At 41.0% G+C, this 21,878-nt stretch overlaps 1 protein-coding gene across 4 annotated transcripts in view; it reads left to right on the top strand.

Annotated features, from left to right (window-relative positions):
• The window catches only part of runx1t1 (RUNX1 partner transcriptional co-repressor 1), a 58,909-nt gene extending 40,811 nt beyond the window's left edge, over window positions 1-18,098 (top strand). The window contains exons 4-11 of one of the 4 annotated variants that reach the window (XM_084918908.1): window positions 75-164; window positions 4,269-4,450; window positions 7,728-7,990; window positions 8,572-8,669; window positions 8,949-9,144; window positions 9,905-9,973; window positions 12,733-12,965; window positions 13,783-18,098. In XM_084918908.1, coding sequence (XP_084775034.1) covers window positions 75-164; window positions 4,269-4,450; window positions 7,728-7,990; window positions 8,572-8,669; window positions 8,949-9,144; window positions 9,905-9,973; window positions 12,733-12,965; window positions 13,783-14,106 — 1,455 coding nt within the window. In that variant the 3' untranslated portion in view covers window positions 14,107-18,098. The remainder of the gene's footprint in view (window positions 1-74; window positions 165-4,268; window positions 4,451-7,727; window positions 7,991-8,571; window positions 8,670-8,948; window positions 9,145-9,904; window positions 9,974-12,732; window positions 12,966-13,782) is intronic. The other 3 variants (XM_084918909.1, XM_084918910.1, XM_084918911.1) reach the window with 3 other exon arrangements.
• The last annotated feature ends 3,780 nt before the right edge of the window (window positions 18,099-21,878 follow it).

Below are 21,878 nucleotides of genomic sequence, written 5' to 3'. Positions count from 1 at the left end.
AATAAGTAATATTATCACTTAATGGCTTCCAGATGGATTCATGTGTTTGTTTTTTGTGTCTCTCTCTTCTCCAGAATTCCACTCTGACCATCGAAGAATTTCACTCCAAGCTGCAAGAAGCCACCAACTTCCCTCTGCGACCCTTTGTCATACCCTTTCTGAAGGTAGAGGCATTTCAGTACACGTTTACAACAAGAAGGTTGCCCGCCTGTTTGTTTGATCAATGAAATCTGGAAAGCATTTAGCCGGCACAGATTCCAGATGTGAATACTTATGTTCACGATATTTATCCCTGTTGTTGCTCTTTTTTTCTTTTCTTTCTTTTTTGAGTCTCTCTTCTTTTTTGCACTTTTATCCCGTCTTTCATCCATCCCTCACTTGTTTATTTCTTGCTTCTTACTCACTTTCTCTGCTGTTGACGAGAAGCTTTCAGGGTTTTCTTCTTTTCTTTTGCTCAGTCTGTCTATATAGTGCAAAACGCTGACACAAGGCAGAATTTTTTCTTATAAGAGTGTTTGGATAGAAAGAATTTGTTGTTTTTTAAAGAGAAACACAGTGAATATACTGAAACAGAATGACTGTGGTTTTATCCCCAAGGACAACGTATCTGTTTATGTCCTCCTTATCTTCATATTGGTCTTTGGCTTGTTTTTGTCATTATTTCCCTTATTCCCACTGAGCTGCATTTCAAACATTAGCATGGTATGTTACTAGAGGAAAGAACACTTTCTTAAGCATCTGTGCCCTCCCCTCAATCACAACAGCATATCTCTCATATCTATCACACTGTGGAAGATAAAAGTGAAGGAGATGAAATTATTTCTATTTGTGTCCACAAAGGGAATAATGTTTATTTAATGTGTGGTTGTGTGAGATAGGTGCATGTAGTGCTTTTTGGTGCATATTCTGAAGGCTAAACTAGGGGCTGAGACTGGGGGCAGTAGCGTGATTTGTTATGATAGTCACGGATGACAAATGGGACTGAGGTTTATACTGAGCAGCAGAAGGTTAGACCATGTAATGGGTCCAGGTGAAGTGGAGATCAATATCAGTGAGCTACTGAAAGATGGAGAGCAGCAACGGGCGTAATATTTAACGCATCACTCATTTTTTATTCTTTTGCACACCTCTGTAAAGGTAAAAAGCTCCATTTTTTTCCTGTTTTCTTCTCCAGTCTTCTTCTTGATTTGCATCAGTCTTTCTTCACTTTTTATGGACTCTCTGCTATTTGTAACTGAGCAATCTGGGAACCCATTCGCTATTGTCTGATGACTAATCTCTGGGGACAATGGTGAATATTTCAGTGCTTCCAATGTAGCCAGCGGATATCCGGATCAAAACTTCCCATCTGGGCATTGTTTATGAATGCAAATCAGGGTTTTTTATTCAGTTTTTTTTTAAAAAGCAAATAAAAAACTAATCATCATCAGACCATAGGTTGCAGTACCAAAAATCTGGTAATTTCTCTACAGATTCTGCCTTATAAAGGTTAGAATTATCTAAAAAAAAAAAAAAAAAAAAACTTGAATTAATAGAGATTCTGAGTGACAGATGGGTAAATGTTACTTTTGAAAACACAGGCGGCATCTTTTCCCAACACAATATCCTCTCACTTTACATGGTGCACTCACATCTGCATTTGCAGATGTGTGCATGTGTCAACTGACATTCACAAGTTTATGTTATCCACCAAGGGCCAGCGTGGTTATGGGCAGCAGAAATTGGTCCCACTAGAACTGCCATTACTCTTTGTTAACGATACAAACAGGAGCTTTGTATCCACCCCCTCTCTTTCCTACATCACTCCCTTGCCCTTAAGTTTTCTTCATTTTCTTTCGCTTCTTGTGAAAGATTTTTTTTCTCCCTCTGCCTCCTTCTGTCCTTATCCCTTTCGTTTCTCTGTTTATCTACTGTTCTCCATCCATCCATCCTCCAGTCCCTCCTTCCCTTTTCCTCTCCTCGCCAGATGGTTATTGTATCACTGGGATGGCTGCGGAATCAAAGATGCAACTCTCTTTTTTTTTTTCCTCCATCGCTCCTTCTCAGCCCCTCTCTTTCTCCCCAGTCTAATTTTAGTGTCTTCCCACTGCGGGGCCTTTAATGCCAGCTACCATATGGTAGCAGAGAGCAACTGGAGGTGTGGGGGAGCTTTTATAGGTGCGTCGAAGCACAGCTGCAACAATGCATGTCAGGGCTCAAGGTTTTTCATTACGCTAATGTTATACCGAGTCAATCCCACCAACTACCCACCCCCTCTCAAATTCACTCAACTCTTTTTTCCTTTTCTCTTAATGCTAAACCGCAAATTGGTTGGGATTCTTTACTGGAAGGAGGCAATCATAAACCACACAATGGCTGTGACGTGATGTGCTGGCGAGATGCGGGCCACACGATTCTTAAAAGATATGAATGCATCTCAGCCTTCCACTTAAAGTTGTGCCATTTTTTAAAGTTCGCTCTTTGTTGTTTTAGTTTTTCTTGCGTCAGATTCAAGTGTGAGTAGTGCTGCGAGACGGGGGAATAAACACATACAGCTGTGTGTGTGTGTGTGTGTGTGTGTGTGTGTGTGTGTGTGTGTATGAGAGCGAAGGAGAAGGAAGAGAGTCTGTTGCGATAGGAAATAATTGAAATAGGGCAAAATAGACATGCAAAAAACGAAGTCACCTTTCTCTTCCAACTGCAAATTATACAGAGAGAACAGAAAGTTGAGGAAGTGCAGCACATCTTAAATGTGGCATATTCTGAATTGTTTTTTGGCACCGTTTGACAAAATGACAAAAGCAGTATTTGAACAATAAATCACCCCAAGTAGAATTTAGCTGTGGCTGCTGAACATTACTTGAAATGTGCCTTTTTTCCCCCTTTTTTTTTGGTACAAGTGCAGATGTTGGTTAACATAAGTATGCGGAAGCAAATCGCCGCACTTTATCATATGAAAAATGATCCAGTCTCTTCAGTGGTCTGCATTTCTTGACTCAGTCTTTTTGTTAATGTATCCCACATCTCTTCTGGCAATTAGGATGACCTCTAATTAATATAAGATGAGTTCACCAGGGTCAAAGCAATTTATTTTATGCTCTCTCTTTCTTTTTTTTTCCCTTTTTCCAGAGGGTAATTATGATCATAAACTATTAACGGACCATTAACTCGGGCAGGTAAAGCGAAGGCCAGCGGCTGGCATTTCTCTTACTGCAGCCAATTACTAGAGAGAGATTTTCATGTGATTACAACATTAATACTACTAAACAAAACATGGCCCAGTTCAGGTAGTGTTACTTCTGTGTGCAGCTGCAGGAAACAGAAGAACAAAGGAGTGAAGACTGTGAGGAAGATTACAACAAAAAAAAAACAAAAAGGAAAGGAACCACAAAAGAAGCAGGAGACTTGCGAGAGAGATTATGATAGTGAGGACAAAGCAAAGATTAACGGACCTAAAACTTGCAAAGATGGCCTCTCCAAAGGCTCTTGTGATGTGCCTCGCCAAAATAGCCCCCACTCTCATTCTAAGCCTGCTTGACGCAACACTTTCATCTTCTTGCCTCATAATGCACGCCATCAGATGTCTTTGAAGTCGATGTTCGCATACCTGCATGGCCCCGTAACTCCACACAAGAAAGTAGACCCCCTTGTTACAGTATGCCAAAGAGTTTGAAAATAGCTGCTGTGTTTTTTAAAATTTTATGCCACAGAGAGACTTTATGGCCGCTAATGCACTCTGGGTCTCAGAAAGCTGCGGTGGTTCAGGAATAATGAGCAAAGAGGGGTGAGATGGTATGGGAGACATGGATCTCTTCTTACAATAAAGTGGTATTTGGAATAAAAATCTTATAAGACATTGGCTTTTATGTGTGATTCAGTTCTTTGTGTGGGATGGTAACATGTCAGGTGTTAGGACTGTGTGTTGTCTACATTTCCTGAGCATTAATATGATTACATTTACCTTTGTTACAACGTAAAGCACTCAGAGCAGATCATAGTGTTGCTGTAAGTCATAAGTGCCACTTTTATTACTTTTAGTACATTTCACCTCCAAAGTTTCAATATTGTGTTTCAGAGATAAGAAGTTTTAGTAAACAGTAACCAGCTCACAGTCTGAATGATTGTTCACCAAAGGAGACTTACCTGAAAATGTAATAGTCTTTATATATGTTGTCAGGCTGAAAGGCACACACTGCTTGCATTCTTGTACCTCCTTTGAGCTCTCAGGAAACAGTCATCAGTATTCTTGTGAATTTCCCATAATGATCAAGTGTTGTTTCCTCCTGCAGGCCAACCTGCCGCTCCTTCAGAGGGAGCTGCTGCACTGTGCCAGGCTGGCCAAGCAGAACCCGGCTCAGTACCTGGCCCAGCATGAGCAGCTACTCCTGGACACCAGCACCACCTCCCCAGTAGACTCCTCAGAGCTCTTGCTGGATGTGAATGAGAACGGCAAAAGGAGGACACCAGACAGGTGGGTGACTCATAAAACCAGAACATCACTCTCAAATATTACTATTTCATCATTTTAAGTGTTTAATAAATCTTGATTTGGGTTGGAATTCTTAGAGGATAGCTGGAATTTGTGGGTAGAGCTTATACATTTACCAGCTCCTGGAATGAAACTTTTTTTTACCCTCTATTGTTTGAGCTCATGCATAAATCCCTTTGAGGATGCCTGCATCCCCATGAGCCCCTGCATTACTCCACAGACACAAGCTGAGCCAACGCAAGGCAATAGTGTCATGTGCAAATGTATGTACGGGAAGCGTCTGCCAGTGCGCCACCGGGCCTCATGATGTGCTCCGTTGGACAGCTCAGCTCCTGGCTTCTGCTCTTAATGGGCCAGAACTGAGGAGAACATGAGATGGGAAAAGTAGACCTGGCTACACCCAGGCACACATACGCAGGGAAAAAAGACGGAAGACAGCTGTGCCGTAATGAAAAGCATGAATAGATGTGTCACTGAATGTGTATGAAGCCCTCCGATTTGTGTGTTTTTGATTCCAAACTTATAAAGTTATTTCCACGCTTGCTCGGGTGTGTAAGTACAGTGTGCCTGTGTTTGTACGAGTCTCCACATCACTTCAACTCCCCCCACCCCAGCCAAATCATTACATCCGTTTGCTGTCACGGACTTTGGTAATGACTCAATGTTCCTTGCTCTAATGGACAAGCACTGAGACGTTCCATCCAGAAACACACAGCGCCGTAAAAAAAAAGGGAAAAAAAAGCTATCTTCCTCTCTGTCTGGCACAGAAAAAATCTATCCAGACCAATGGTGTGTGTAAGTGCATGTTCAAGAATGTAGCTCATTTGCTGCCCCAGTAAAACAAATTTGAGGTGATAGAGCTGCGATATGAACAAACCATAAGATCAGACTATAAATCTAGAGTTTGGCTTTATACTCTTCTCTAATCAGAATAATAACAGAGGCTAACAAGCCTGCAGCAAAGTCTATTAGACATACACAGACCCATACAGAACTGTTTTTTGCACTGGAGTTTGTGAACATATCTGATCTGTTGTGGGAGCTGCAGACTACAATGTATGTATTGTTTTGTGAAATAAAGTCCCCGGGGGTCAGAATTTTTAATACAGGCAGGGGAGACGGAAATGTACATTTTATATTTGCTGAGGGACAAAAATGCTGAATGTGATATTAATAATTCTCACCTCTCTTTTCCCCAAACACTCGGATATGCAGACTTTTTCTGTAATACCTGCACATTTGCAGGGCGTCTGGTGCATAGGGGAGTGAGCTTAGTAGAAAAGGTGCGCGTATAAATGTGAGAGGGAATATGCGGAAGGAGGGGGGGGGGAGTAGGCATCTGTATTCAGTGTGAAAACGCAGTCTTTGTGTGAATGCGTGTCTGTGTTTGTGCACGATTCTGGATCCAGCGTGAACGTGTGAGCGTGCTTTGTGTGTACGTGCGTGTGGTGTGTGTGTGTGTGTGTGTGTGTGTGTGTGTGTGTGTGTGTGTGTGTGTGTGTGTGTGTGTGTGTGTGTCTCTGCGTGAGCGTGTGTGTGCCTAGGGAGATGGGCTGATAACACATACAGATGAGGCTCCAGCACCAATATGGCTGGCTAAGCACCTCTGGTTTCTGCTTACCCCTGCTCTGCATTCCCACTTATTGGAGCCTGTGTCAGAATATTGGAATTTGAATGAGAATTCTTAATTACAGACAACAATGCACTATCAATGCATTCTGATTAATACCATCGCCTGCAGAAAACAGACCAGGAAAATTACAGTATAGCCTTAGATATGTGTATGCTCAAAAAGCCAATATTTAAATATCGTCTGAGAGTACAGTATTACTGATGATCGTACTCTAATAGCAATGCCTTTTTGGAAAACTCTGTGCACATTACATTTTAGTGCATTTCCAGAATATTAATTCTATCTGTGGCATACAGCATAATCATACACAACAGGCTATTTCTTCCTTCCAAAAGAAATCTAGTCAGTAAATAATATTCCTGCATTGTTTCAAATTTAAAGTTAAATAAACATATTAAAAATATAAATTGGTGCCTTTTAATCGCATCACTGTAAAGAAAATTTTAACTGTATTCAAAAATAAGCGCGCAAATTACCACGTGTGTATCGTTTAACAGGGCGTGCACACTGGGGTTTTGCACAGGTGACTGTAAATGTGTTCACAGGCGTATACTTTAGTGCCTGTAGATATAAATATTGTTGCAGTAGCAAGGCTGGGCAGAAAAGAGTGGAGGGGGTGGGGGTGGATGGATGAGTCGAGGGAGACGGAGAGATGGACGAATGCAAGGGAAGGAGCATATGGAGAGCTGTGGATGAGCATTAGGAGCCCATAAAAACAGCTCATTAAGAAGTTCAATCTGTTCATCGGAGAGAGAGAGAGAGAGAGAGGGAGATGGGAACGGAGAGGAGAGAGGCAGACAGAGAGAGAGAGAGGAAACTGGTGGACTGCAGATAGCGGGGGAGGTTGGCAAATTGTAACTGTGAAGTGACAAAAGTGAGAACACACACACAAAGGCATACAGAGCACACGTGTGAGAGCGTGCTCACACAATAACACACCTGGCCACATTAATCTTTGGAAGCAGGCTAACAAAAATCCACCTGATCCCCTGAAAACTACTTGTGTGAGTATGTGTGCAAGCATGCGAGCACACACATTCAGGCTTATTTGTGTCTGTGTGTGTCTGTGAATAGACATGTTTTCAATAAAAAAATTCCAAAAGGAATCCAGGAAAAGTAGCCTTTCATTGCAAGTGCTTTGTCTGGTAGGTTGGACTCAAATATTTCCAACAGCACAAGGGGGTGGACCAGTTGTTGTACTGATATGCTTCAGGTCTGGCTCTTGTATGAAATAACTGTAACAAACACATTTTATATCACTTATTTTTACAAAATAGGTGTGATGTAAATATCACACTGATTTGTTCCTGTGTCGTCCGCTCTCCTCTCTTTTATTTCCTTTTTTCCCAATCCAATGCACCTCAGGAAGCCTTTTGTTATCTGCAGAGCTGTCAGTAGAAATTGTTCGAGCTTGGTAATAACGGCAAAGATTTATGCCAGCTTTGGCCCCGTATTCTGTCTTCAAATATTAAAACGAGTGAAAAATGTTGCCGGTACTTTAAAAAAAAAGAAACTAAGAAAAAAATTACGACCTTATTAAAAAAGGAAATTATCCCACGTCACTGTTTGAAAGAGTCTAAGCAACAACGACAGCCACATTACTCATTTGTCTGTGTCTCCACTCAGAACCAAAGAGAACGGCTTTGAACGAGACAGCGCTCTGCATCCGGACGTTCACCCCAGCAAACGGCCCTGCACTATAAGCCCTGCCCAGCGTTTCAGCCCATCCAATGGACTCTCCTACCAACCCAATGGTCTGCCTCACCCAGGCCCACTCCCTCCACAGCACTACAGGCTAGACGACATGGCCATTGCCCATCACTACCGCGACACCTACAGACACCCAGCGTCTAATCATCGAGAGATCCGGGAGAGAGCAAGGCCCATTGGTGAGGATACTGAGGATTACATTTGTGTACACGACTGTATATCTCAGAGCACAAGATCACTTTACATACATTTCACCGGTTTCTCATATCTTTATAGTCCACTGAGATGAATAACTATTACAATAATCAATCAGATTATCATTATAATCAGTGAGACTCAGAAGCCACAGACGTCATAAAAAGTGAGATACATTAACACTCCGCAGACGCACATTTAGATGTGAGATCATCATATTAGATCCTTTTTTTTTGCATAAAGCTGGCCTTGATGAAGCTGTAATAATGACTTGGGCTCTATTTTAAAAATAGGAGACACATTTAGCATGTCTCACCTTGTGATGGATGTTTACTGGAGGAGAAGCTCAGTCATCTGAGTCCTGCCCTCGGGGTGGGAGAGCGATATGGAGATAGCAGAGAAAAGGGGGAGTGTGGGAGCAGGGAAAAGAAATGAATAGAGAAAGAGTGCCAAACTGAATTCAAATGAAAAGGGGAGCAAGGGCTTGATGGAGTAATTGATTGTGTCATGCTGAGTTGCTGTTTGTTTATCTGTCCATCTATTTGTCTATCTTTCATCCTTGCAGGTATGCATGCAGGCACCAGGCAGGAGGAAGTGATTGACCACAGGCTGACAGACAGAGAATGGGCTGAGGAGTGGAAGCACCTTGACCATGTAAGAAAAGTAATAACAATTTTATTACTATACTCTACAGTTTTGTCTTTGTAAGTTTTCTGAGTATCAGTTCGTATGAAATTGTTATCTAGCAGATCTTGTGGCGAGTCTTTATTAAAGTTTGGATGCTTTTAAGTTTCTTTATGAGCTCAGTCAAAACGATGTTTGAAATTACATGTATGTGAAGAACTCTACCCTTGACAAAGACACCTTCTTTGAATTCAAATCAGCCCATTCATCCTGTCTATGTGTAAACTCAGCGCTGTGTCTGCTCCCTGTCACCTCCAGCTGCTCAACTGCATCATGGACATGGTGGAAAAAACAAGGCGCTCACTGACGGTACTGCGGCGGTGCCAGGAGGCTGACCGTGAGGAGCTCAACTACTGGATCCGACGATACAGCGATGCCGAGGAGCAGAAGAAAGGCGCAGTTAGCGGGCAGTCAAGGCAGCAGAGCCCTGCAGCACAAGAAAACACAACTTCGGGTATGGATTCACTTACATGCTAGAAGTATTATTGTTAAATTATAATTAATATGCATGTCTGCCGGTTTTAAGCTTGTTGTTCATCTTTTAAGACGACTCATTTTCAGTTTTTCTGTGTAATCTGTGCAACTTTAATTGTTCTTTAAAGGTATCTATATTAAATACAGACTCTAAAGGTGTCAGCTGATGTGCATTACCTTGCAGTCTGTTAGGTCTCTTAAAGCAAGGATTATACTCTGCAACCTTCTGAGAGGGTTTGTGCAGACGTCCATGTGCCTGCCTGTTTTTGTGACCACACAGACTTATCTGTGGAGAATTTATATGACAATGTGCCAACTAGGCATGTGCCCAGCCAGGAGACTTCAAAGAAGTAAAACAGAAATGACTGTTGGGTCTCCAGCTGTCCCGGTCTGCAATGGAATATATCCGAGGCTTAAGGCTCGGAAGTTTTTAAACCACTATTAAAGAAGCTCAAATCTGAAATGAGTCCAAAAGTAATTATTATTTGCTTTAAGATCTTTGTTGTATTTTATGAATTAATAATATTGAGTGTGGAGTCCCCCAGAGTTCAAATCTAGGCCCCCTATTTTTACATTAAATATGTGTACACTGGCTGATAATAAGTCGGTTTCATTGCACTGGTCTTAAAAAGTCCTTTGGAACATAAAAAAAAGCCGAAATGTTACATATTTCACAGTTTTGTGTACTATGCCATTGATGGATCTCTGGTTACCACGTCTGTATGTTTGTGTCTTTCCAGAAATTCACCGGGAGCTCTTGCACCGGCCTGTCTCTGGCTACGTCCCTGAAGAGATCTGGAAAAAAGCTGGTGAGCAGCACTTTCATGCCTCTGATCAGTGCACGTAAACACAGTTCCTCTATTTTTTCCCCTAATCTGTCTGAAGGCTTTATGCTTTATGGAACTCGAGGCCATGTTTAGGTAGATGAACGAGAAAGGCTCCTTTAAACCTGCTCTCTCCCCTTTTCATCCCAGTGTAGTCTATTGTCTGCAACACAAAACCTTGCTAGATTTGCATTAAAGTCAGGTTATCTATATCTGATTCTGTAGGAAGTTTCATCACTACGCACTGCACACTCAGAATATGATGTCAGGCCTTACAAGGATTTTATTGCAGTCAAATAAGGGACACAAGGAGCTTTTACAGCTGGCCCAGTGGTCTCCTGTCAAAAGTGGCAAGATTTGGTTTCAATTTGCTTTTGGCACTTTTTTTATCCCCTTAATGAGAGACACTGCAGCTATTCTACTTAACAAAATTGTAGAGGAAAATGCGCAGAGTTTAGAAACTCCTTAATGTTTTAATAACCCGATTAAAATCAGCACTTGCCTTCATTTTTTATAGCTTATACAAACAGCATTGTGTCACTGTTATCACTCTGAAAACCTGAGGGTTCACTCTTTGAGGTTTTGTATTCTCCACCAGTGATACAGTATATCTGCCTTTTAAACCCCCTGGAGAAAAGAAATTGTCCCCTTGCTTGACCAAGCATGATGTGTGAGATACTCAGAACAAGTAATATGCATTTAAATTGAATTGAGTATCACCATCGGGACTCTGCCTCCTCTCCAGTACTCTCTTTCCTCTCACCAGCTTTGATCGATCTTCCATCTAAGGCATTTGGTGTGTAATCACAATTCCATGCACAAGGCATATGTCACAAGGCACCAGGGCAATTTCCATGACTTCAAGCAGCATAGTAGGTTAAAGACAAAAGCACCCTGGTTTAAAAATTCGCCTCAATCACAGTGGAGAGAAAATGTTTCTGTCTTTATAAAAGCATGCAGTCGGTCTGATATCGAAAACAGATTTTACATTTTTAACGCCAGTGTAATATGTACTAAGAAAGTGAAGCATATTTGTCAGGCATAAAGCTGTATTTTATCTTTTGTCTGTCGGATAAAAGGGGCCTCTTACTTTTCACTCTGTTTGCCTTATCCTCAGTATTTTCTGTTATCCATTTCATTCATATTCGGGCTTAGGAGAGACTGATTTAAATGTGACCCGGGGAGGATTGCAAAATAGGATTTTTAACACAATGGAGTGCAGCGGCGAATACATCTGTTTGAAATGGGCAAAATGTTTACAGTTGGTGATAAATATTCAAGCACCTTGCACGGTGTCCTACCGGTTTCCCACTTCCCCTCACCACATGGGCCTCTGGGATCACAATGGAAATGCATAATTTAAATATAAATTGCCTGATTTGCATACACAATTAGTCAAGTTACAGGCTTGATGGGAGCAAACAAAAAAGCCCTCCTTTTGCTTTGACGTTCTGTAGGAATTCCACCGCTTAACACCCACACGGAAGGTTATTCATTCCTCAAAACAAGGATAAAATAACATATTGCTCCGGCTGAAAAGCACGTTTTGTGAGTGATTACCTGCGATTAATCAGCTCGTGCTCTCGTGAGAATATCCTCGGGATATTCTTTTCCAAATTATAATATATAAGATCAAGATCTTCCAGGAACATTGAACTTTACATTAATATGTCACACACTGATGTAAATATGCCTATTTAGACATTTAAAAGGTTCTTAAAAAGAAATTAATCAGTGTTTGAACGAAATCGTAATAGTTTAATTAAATCAGCTGACGAGTGTCCCCGTTATCCTGTCAGCCTACAACATTTAGACTTGATGTGCTCTTAAATCTTGTCATATATTAAATAAATGATAAAATAATAATGTTAAATATTCTAAGCTGAAAGTTGGCCTTGAAATATAAAATAAACATGAATAGTTAAAGTAGTTTTCTTTGCCGTGTGAAATAATCCATTGCAGATTTTGTTTTCTAGTTTGCATCTTCTAGATGTGTTAAAACAGTGATGCAAGTTTAGACATAGTGTGCATTTAAAACATGCATGTTTGGACTGATGGAGTAATTGAATTCATCTGTAGCAGGAGAAATATATTGTATTTGTTGTAATTTGTTTCTTGGTTTGATATTCCCATAAATAAATACAGACAGCAGGAGAGCTGAGTAGCGAAAACATTTGTGTGCAGTTGAGTTTAGCACGCGCTGCGGACTTAAACACACATCAAGACGAGCTCAGCCTGCAGCTCATTGAACGCGCTTTAGCTAGGAGAGAGCGCAAGAGAGGTTTTCTACTGAGATGTTTTTGCAGACTCCCATTGGTTGTTAAAGTGGGAGTGAGTTGCAGTCTCTGCTGTTGCCACATTTTGAGATATTGCTGTGGAGTCAGCCCTTATGGGTCTCTTGCAGTTGCCTGTCTTGCTGCCTCAGAAGCTGAGCATCTGACTGAAAGCATAACAGGAACAAAAAAAGCTTCTAGCCAGAATATGAAAACTGCTCATCCACGCAACTTCAGACTCAGCACTGCTCTCTCCTGAAGTAGACGGGATGAACGACTGGAGAGCAGAACGAAAACCTGACAGAGACACAAACAAGCACAATGAGACTGTGAATATGCTAAAGGGTTGTTTAGAATGGCATATCGCAATTTGGAATCAGCAGCAGCGAATATGTTATTCCTGTTTAAAAAACGATGGTGTACTCGTACTGAAAATACAGTCCAGTGAAAAATACACGCGCTACATTGCAGGTACGGGAGGCTTGACTTCCTCTGTCTCCACACTCTTTCCAGAAGAGGCTGTGAATGAGGTGAAGCGGCAGGCCATGTCAGAGCTGCAGAAAGCCGTGTCAGAGGCCGAGCGCAAGGCTCACGAAATGATCAGCAGCGAGCGGGCCAAGATGGAGCGAACAGTGGCCGAAGCCAAGCGCCAGGCAGCCGAAGAGGCGCTCTCCATAATCAACCAGCAGGAGGATTCCAGCGAGGTAGAAGCGAATGTACACATTCTGAGTCTTTCATCATCAGTGTCATTATCGTCTTTTTGTGTTTGACTTTTGATGCAAGCTGTGGTGGATTATGCAGATGCTGTGGGTTTTTTATTACTATTTTAGAAAAAATATTACATAGTGCACATTTTTGTAAAACCTGATTATCCACCCCTTATGTGTTAGTGCATATGGAAGAGCAAAATGAAGTAAAGCAAGGATAATGAAGCACCTATTACCCCCGAGTAGCTACTTTACAGTGCTTGGAAGGGTGTTAACATTTGAGCCGAGAGGAAATAAGTAAAAGCATTTGGTAATCTCCATTAGAGACCTGAAAGTTTAATCATTTAACTGAGAGGGAACTCTGCCGTTCATCTGACATTAATTGCAGGAGCGATGTTTGTAACAGAGAAGCGCCCCAGAGGAGAACTTTCAGAGGTTGTTTATAACTTTGTTCTCCTCTTTCCTCTGGCTATGCAGGCGCCCTGACATGGTCTCCTTGCGGTTTCCAAGATATATAAGTGGCCCTAAGTGTAACAAGAGATTTTTTTTATCTGTCTGTGGTTTGGGTCAGGCTTAAGTGCCAAGCATAGAAGTAGAGGCTTGTTTCATGGTATCCTGTGTGGTGTACCACTTTCTGCTGCTAATCTTCATGTTGTATTTGCTAGTTCCAAGTTTAATGTGGAATTTTCTTTACTTTTGGTCACAATGTGTGATTAGATTTTCATGTGAAAAGAGCATTAAACCATTACAAATTGTTTTTTGTCTGACTGCTACTTTTTGGGGTTATTTGACTTTGTCTCTTTCTGTCCGTCAGAGCTGCTGGAACTGCGGACGCAAGGCCAGTGAGACATGCAGCGGCTGCAACACGGCACGCTACTGCGGCTCCTTCTGCCAGCATAAAGACTGGGAGAAGCATCACCATGTGTGCGGTCAGACCCTGCAGGCTCAGCAGCAGCAGCAGGCCAGCCAGCAGCAGGGAGGGGTTCCGGGTTCAGAGACCCCCGCTCCCATCAGCTCCTCCGCTTGCACCCCAAGCAGCGGGACCGGGAGTCCGGCTGCTACCCCCCCTGCTGCCACCCCTCGCTCATCCACCCCTAGCACCCCGTCCTCCTCTGCCCTTGATGGCACACCACGCTAAGAAACTCACACAGAGGTAGGAGGCAAAGGCTTCCCAGGTGTAACAGCCAGCCCACAACCCGACAACTACCGTGGCTGTCTACATTGCCCTGCAAAGATGCTTAGATACTAGAATGAGACGGCAATACTTCTGTCTATCTCGCAGCGTAGTCATAGAAGGAGGAAGTCCATAATCAGGTCATATTGACTTGCCATGACTTTAAAGAAACACAAAGATATTCTTTGTTTTGAATGAATGAATTTAAAAGTTGACATTCTTTTACTGTTACACTTGCTATTCTTGTTGACTGTTTGTCCTTGTACCTGTTGTTGTTAAAGTTGTCGTCATTGTAGCTTATCTTATTTTCCCCTGTAAATATGAAGAGACTGATCAGAGATAGCCGTGAACTCAAGACAAGTATATCTGACCTGCCCTTTTCAAACGTTTTTATTTTTCATCCTGGAGTCAGTGGTTATTTCCTTCCTGTACACGAGACTAGTCAACCTCAGACATTTATCAAACAGCATATCACGGGGAATGTAACTGTCTCGGAGAAAACTTTGGGATAAGAGAGATATTAGATTTAAGAATCCTGAAAGACACACAGAAGGATGAATAAGCATGTTCGCTGCCTGGAGAGGGGAGAGGGGATGGACTGAATCTCCGGCCCACAGACCGCCACGAAACGGGCAGATGTGCAGCAGATTGCCAGCTGTTCAACCGATGTTATTTCCCTCTCACTTGTAATAATATCCAGGTCAGTGGTCTGGGAAATACAAAACCATTTCTCTGATGTAAAAGGAAGAATTCTTGGATAAGATACAAACACCTTGCCCACTGCACACTTGGAGGACGGACCAAATAGAACTCGATCGCTCGGTGGGTCACAGACGCTCTCAAACAGGAAGTGAAGTCATCAACCCACTGGCAAGACTGTCAAATGACCTCGACAGCAGGCTTGGGAAACATAGACTCGCCCCAGACAACCTCCCCTCCTATCTCGACTCTGACAACATTTTTCATCTTTCTTCACATTCTTACTCGTTTTCTGTAGATGTCATGGTGTTTAAGACTTCTGTCCTGTGGTGTCACCAATGGTTATTTATTGTATATGTGTTGGACAATTGTGACAATGCATAGTACTTCAACCAGTCACAACTCTAAGTCCTTCATAACTCTTTCTCTCTAGCTGGTGCAAAAAGAGATAAAAAAAAAAAAAAGAAGTGTTATCTTTTCTTTTTTTTCTTCCCCAAGCTGCTTCTTTTCTTTTCTGTGTATAAGTGGTAGTTTCCTTGTAGTTCTATAAGTTTTCCTTCCCTACGTCCTCAAGAAAAGACACAAGCTATATCTCAGAGCTGCTACTTGAGTCCGACCCAGATCTTTTCTGAGAACTAGCATGTTGCGCGGAATGCTAACCTAAATGTTTTGTACAAGGGACATACATAAATGTATTTGCACTGTCACAGAGGTTATCTCGGCATGCTTCTTTTCAGCATACTTGTGTTGTCGGTATAGAGCCATAACTCATCCAGTCATTTTGTATGTAGTATTAGCATCTTCTATTCTCACTTTATCTGGATGGGAGGAGATGGAAAAATGTAAGCCACCAAACCCATTCCGTTTTTCTTTTTCTCTTTTGTTCGGTTTTGTTTTTTTTTACTCTGCGTGCTAAGAAGAGCAGCCATAACGTCTTTTTTTTCGTTGTTGTTGTTTAAATAGTTACAACAGTGCATGCACATTACTGAACGTTTGTTAAATATTTGTTATTTTTTAGAAAAAACTGAAAAAACAACCAAAAAAATTATAATAATAATTTTTAAAAAACAATACAAAAAAAATTATTCTAACAAACTAACTTTCCAAATGCAGAGGTGTAGACTCCGATTGACAGCTTTAACACTGCAAAGCACCAGGTAACACGCAGTATTAACACAAGAGTTAAACATAAAAACACCAAAAACAGCCAAAGACTGACACCAAGGACCAAAATCCTGATTTAGACGATTTTTGAAAAGAGGTTTGTCCACTCAGACATTCGGGCATTCGTTTCTCCAGCTTTTGTTCATATTTCCATGAACAAAAAGAAAACGACGTCCAGCGCCAGAAGATTCATTTATCTTTACCATATTCTGGAAACCACGAGCACTCGTCTCACATTGTGGAATAAGAAGGTGTGAATTGACCCCGATGAGCGTGCAGAGCGGAGATACACTTTAACTGCAGCAATAATAGCTAATGTGACACAAACGCAACTTCTGAAACCATTTTTGAAGCGATTCTCGAGATTTCTTTCCTTTTTTTTTTGTCATTTTGTCATTACACAACTGTCAGATTCAGTGCCCATTTCAGCTTTAAGCAGTTAAGTTTTTGATTCGCAGAGGTAAATGTGAGACTGGGCTTTCACACCAACGCCATTGTACTGTATTTATTTATTTATATCATTTGGGTTAATCCATCGCAATTGTGTCGAAAACCTTTAGCGTAAATCAGACAAACCTCTCAATCGCAGTACGAGAGCACTTACCCCGACACTCACCCCAAACACCTTGGTGCTACACAGAAGCGCGTTACAAATTCTGACCTCAAGGAACAAGTGGAGGCCCACAAAGGTTTCGGGGCAGTTTGCTCCCTCTGTACTTCCTCATCTCTCCCTCCTTGTCTAACTACAACATACACTTGCATTCTTGACTTTAAAGGGTTAAACAATCCAAAAAGGTGTCTGACACCCTACTAGCGACTTCTCAGAAGCTGTGAAGAAACAGCCAAGCTGTTTTAACACTAGTGTATTTAAAGGTATACAACAAATAATGTATGTGTTCATAATTTTCAGGGCAAAATCTGGGTTTAAAAAGAAAAAAAGAGAGAAAAAAAGTTAGGAAACACGATCATTCAATGATGCTTTGAGAAGCGTTATTGTTATTTATTTTTCTTTCTTTCTTCCCTCCTCTATGTGTGTTTTGCTACAAATTCCTCGGTGGCAAACAAGTCTCACTCTACCTCTTACAGCACGATAAGAGCATCAGTCACGGCGCTGATACTGGTCTAGTCGAAACCAAATGGGCACAAGAGAACAGGAAAATATAAAACCCAAAGTCGAAGCTCATACAGCTGCAAAACCATATCACTACTTGGTAACAATGCAGACCTCATAAATAAATGAAACCTAAATAGAAATGAGAAAAAAAAAAACAGAAAAAAAAACTTTTGTTATGTTCCTTTATGCCTGTGGCATTTCTAGAGTACATCAAGAGTTTGAATTGTTTGAACAGATTTGAGAAAATTGTGCTAATTTTAAAGAAATTCCCATCTCGACGGCACAAGCTAAGGTCACAGATAAGAAATGTTTCTCTTGCTCTTTTTTCTTCCCTGTTTCCCCACCGCCTTTTCTCCTCTTTTTATATTGTTTTTTTCTCTGTTGTTAAGACATGCGGAAGTGCTTGTCGATTTGTCAGCTGGGGGAATATACAAAAGGTCAATCTTGGAAAAGAAAAAAAAAATTTGAGGCTATGAGTTTAGGCATGCCTGTTTTTCACAATGGGGGGAAACGTTATTTAAATTTCCTACTTAACATAAAACAATAGGGAAATGGAGGGGCCGACAGCAAACAGCAAGGCCGTAGCATTAATTTGGGGGGGAAGGAGTTGAACTTCAGGGGTGGGAGGGTTTTTCCGTTCTCTTGAGAAAATTTATTGTGAAAAAAAAACAGAGCTCAAATAATTTGAAGTTGTTGTGCAATACTTAATTAAGACATGAAAACCACAGGTTAGTGGTAGGCTGACGCTAAGCGGTCTTTCCATCGCTTACTGTCAGTGTCCTCTAGAGAGCTTTCCAGTCTACTATGTCAGAACTGTGGTTTCTTGTTGATTTTATTTCTTTTTTTTGTTTCTTAATTTTAATTCTTTTCTTTTTTTGGGCTGTAAACTATGGTCTGTCAGTCTGTGAAACTTTGCAGTATAATTCTGGTATTGTTGTTCTTTACGGTGTAATAAATATGTTAATTCCTGCCCAGAGAATTCAGAGTTGTGTTATTTCATTATAGCGGCAAGCCTAAAGGGGCGTCCACGCAGGAAGCAATATTTTCAGTGGCGTGGCGGCCACAGACAAAAAGTCAACGACATTAGGCGACTTTAACAGGTGACATCACAGCTGCCGGTGTGAAGTTAAACTTTTCTCTGAAGCAGCTACCAGTGAGCGTGAAGGATGCCACTGCTTGACACATTGCAAGGTGATAACTGCATCAGAGGGTTACCTAGACGATCAGAGCCTGGAGTATCCATTAGTGACTGATTGTCAGCATCACAAAGAGAAAATCGTTTCCTGTGTGGACATCTCCTTAAAGCCAGCTTTAACAAGCATTTTTTTGTTGTTGTTAAAACAGCTGGTCTCCATAATGATGACCTTATCTTGGAGTAAGAAGTAGACCTTTGACATTTGAAAGAAGCAGACATTTAGATCCATTGTATTCCTGTTGTGTAGTGCCTAACAAACAGCACCATACAAAAAAGCTGATGTCAAATTAAATTCCCGTCCACTGCTGTTTCCACAGGTCGTGCACTTCTTGATTTTGTAACCCAGCTGGGTTTTTAGCCACAGCAGGGTTGAAGACAGAAGTGTAGGATCATGTCGGAGTACAGAAGTTCAAAGATTCACCGATTATACAGAGGGAGATGTTGCACCAGTCTGAAAAGATTAGACTAGTGAAAAAAAAGCTTGGACGTGGCTGTGTGATGATACGAGCGGTGCACGAGTATGCTGGGGTCTTTAGGAGGGCGACTGGCTCTACGGGAAGACACTGCTGCACTGCTGCAACAGATGAGAAGGATACCGTTAGGTCATATTCAGCCTATCTTGAGTCATATTAGAACTATAAGGCAGCCGTTCCTGTCCTATTATAACATTGCGTCTAAAGTTCATACACAGCCAACTTTAGCTCAAGGTGTGCTTTACACGCTGCTAAAATGTGGAGTGGAGGTCTAGAAGTAATACACCTGCCAGTGTATATCTTCTGTCAGTACTTCACCCATTCAGTCTGCCCAAGTCACGTCTTGTGTCTTGAGTTTTCTTAGTTTATTGCGTGTTTTGCATCTTTGAGTGCCTGACAAGCTGAAACATGAACAGATTTGAGTGTCAGGGCTTGTATTAAAATATAAGCAATTAATTGCAGTTTAAAACCTATTTTGCTATTTTGCTTTAATTTGTTCAGCTGTCGTTTTTAAAGTGGAAATCCCAGGAGTGCAAAGTGGAAAAATAGTTATTTCTAAGTTCTCTGTAGCAAAACCCCAAAAGTGACTTCTTCATTTCTCCACACAGATGGTTTTTCGGTGGTTAATAAGGGGCACATTTCTTTTACTGTGTCTTTAAAATGTACATAGAAAACAACAGCTTGTTCCTACTTAATTGTGACATGATATAAGTCTGTAAATATTTTTTGTTATGATCTTTTATTTGGTAGCTTGCAATTATAATATTCCACACGTTGGTTCATTTTATTTACTAGACGCCACAGTCACAACTTAACAGCGCCCTTTGCTGATTGCACCCACTCAAGACAATGCCACCACATACTCTCAAGTGCATTTCTGAGGCATCCAAAATAAGGTCAGTGGTCACTTAAAATAGCTTCAGTGTTCATTTTTACACACGCAACCTCAATTTGCACAGTGCAAATGAGGAGAACAGGAAGTCGGGCAAAGTAGAACCTATCCAATTTTCAAAATAAAAGACATTACGCAGCCTAAACATGCTACACAGAGAAATACAGCAAATCAGACATTTTTTATAAATTGTGGTCCAACAGAATCTTTTTTTTTTTGTAAACTAAGGAAAATGGCCTGAAAAAAATGATGGTTCTCCAAGAAAAGATGGAACTTATTTCAGCGACCATTGCGGGTTTTTCTTACTTTAACGGAGAGTAACCATCCTGAAGAGTTTCTACAGTAAATGTTGATACTGAAACAGCATACTGTTTTACTTCTTGATCATAAATACAATATATATTATCAAAAACCTTTCTTATAATGTGTGTGATGGTGATGTCCATGTCATTATCTGTCTGTATAACATCCACGACTCATGGCATTGTGTTTTTGGGGTATTCCTTCTTTGCATTCTTGCGTTAACACCATATTTCAGGAATTTCTTCAAAATGGGAACAAATGTTTACATGGATTTAAGGATGAAACGATCAGAGAGTTCGTTGTGATCTTAAAGAAGATGATTTAGACTTTAGCCCGATTCATGAATGAGATATGGCAGCAACACCTCGAGAACATGTCTTAAAATGTGGTAAACATGTCCACTTAAAGGTGGGCTGATTAGATTTTGGTGGTAAAAGGTCAAGGTTAGTGTGATTTCATGTGGCCATAACTGAAAGATTTATAGGCCAATTATGATGGGAAAAAAATCATACAAATGAAAAACTTTTAATATTCAAAAAGTGAACTTTGTAGGACATCACAGTGATTTATTTTATAAAGCACCACATAGGACTGTGACCATATTTACAGTTGGTCTGACACTGAAGATTCTGACCTGCAGATTCAGGGCATCCTGGTAAGATCGTTCTCCTGGTTTGCTTGGCCTTAGCCCAAAAGCAAAAGTAGAAACTGCAGTCAATAATTTAGTTTCATAAGTATGTAAAGCCAAAGGTTTTGTTATTAGAAGCTGCAGGCTAAAAAAATAACATCTTAAGCATTTGCAATGTAATAAATCTTTTTTTAAAAATCAGTCTACATGCACTAGTTTAAATATAACATTCTTGCTTTAATGAAGGCAAATGCTATGTGTAAACATAACTGGGTACTGATTTTGCTTTTTCTCCACTCTTCCTCTCTCATTTATTAACACTGTTGCCGACAGAAATGTGTGTTATATCTTTCAGCACGGGTTCCTCCCAATTCAGCTCCAGAGCAAGAAAAGCAAGAAAATGTTAAAAGCAAACCTTTGGATTCTCACTTTAACCACACTTATTTTTGTATTTTACACTCACTTTATTTTTATTTTTAGAATAAAGTCTAAAAAGACACAAAACAGAATAAAGTGAAGGCAGTAATTCTAGCCCTATCTTAAATGACAGACTCTGACTGATGTGAGAAATCATATTGTGCTGTGTTTAACAAGTATGAAACACAAAAAGCTTCAACAATTTTGTGTTTTTAAGCAACAAGTTTGATTTATTGGAGCTGGTAACTGATGACTCGTAGGTGTGGATGTGAACATGAGTGGTTGCTGGGCTGTCCGTGTGTCGGCCCTGTGATGGACTGGCGTCTGCTAGCGTAGGCTCCAGCTCCCTTGCTACTTGAATAAGCAGTTAAGAAAATGGATGGGAGGACTGAGGTGCTGATGTGAACTGGTCAGAAACAGGTGCAATAAGTAACTCTGCCCTTAGACAGTAAGACATATGGTAAAAATTTTACTGACTCTAAACTAAACATATTATCTCCGCCTGCATCAGACTCTTGGAAGAACAAAGAGCTGCTGCTGCAAGTGACAAATGAGCACAAGTAGGTAAGAAAACGAAATGATTAATTTTCAGGGCGCCACACAGCCTCGGGTGGCCAAGTGTTGGGGCTCGCTGTGATGTTTAAAAGAGGACAAACAGTAATCAAAACCAGCTGGAGCCAGTTTGTGGCCTTGTAAGCATTGATTATCATCCCATTAATATGTGACCTGTATATCTATGTGCTTATGAATACAGTGTAAGAAACGAGCTGCAGTGATTATCCAGTGTGGGAGACAGAGCATCTCATCTTCTTGAAAGACTAATCAAACAGCTGGTGTAACAGCCCCCTCTG

The sequence above is a fragment of the Perissodus microlepis genome, chromosome 22, assembly GCF_051167445.1.
Source record: "Perissodus microlepis isolate ML-2025 ecotype Zambia chromosome 22, ASM5116744v1, whole genome shotgun sequence".
NCBI lineage: Eukaryota > Metazoa > Chordata > Actinopteri > Cichliformes > Cichlidae > Perissodus > Perissodus microlepis.
The sequence above is the reverse complement of the archived record's forward strand: the minus strand, read 5'-3'. Positions and strand labels throughout refer to the sequence as shown.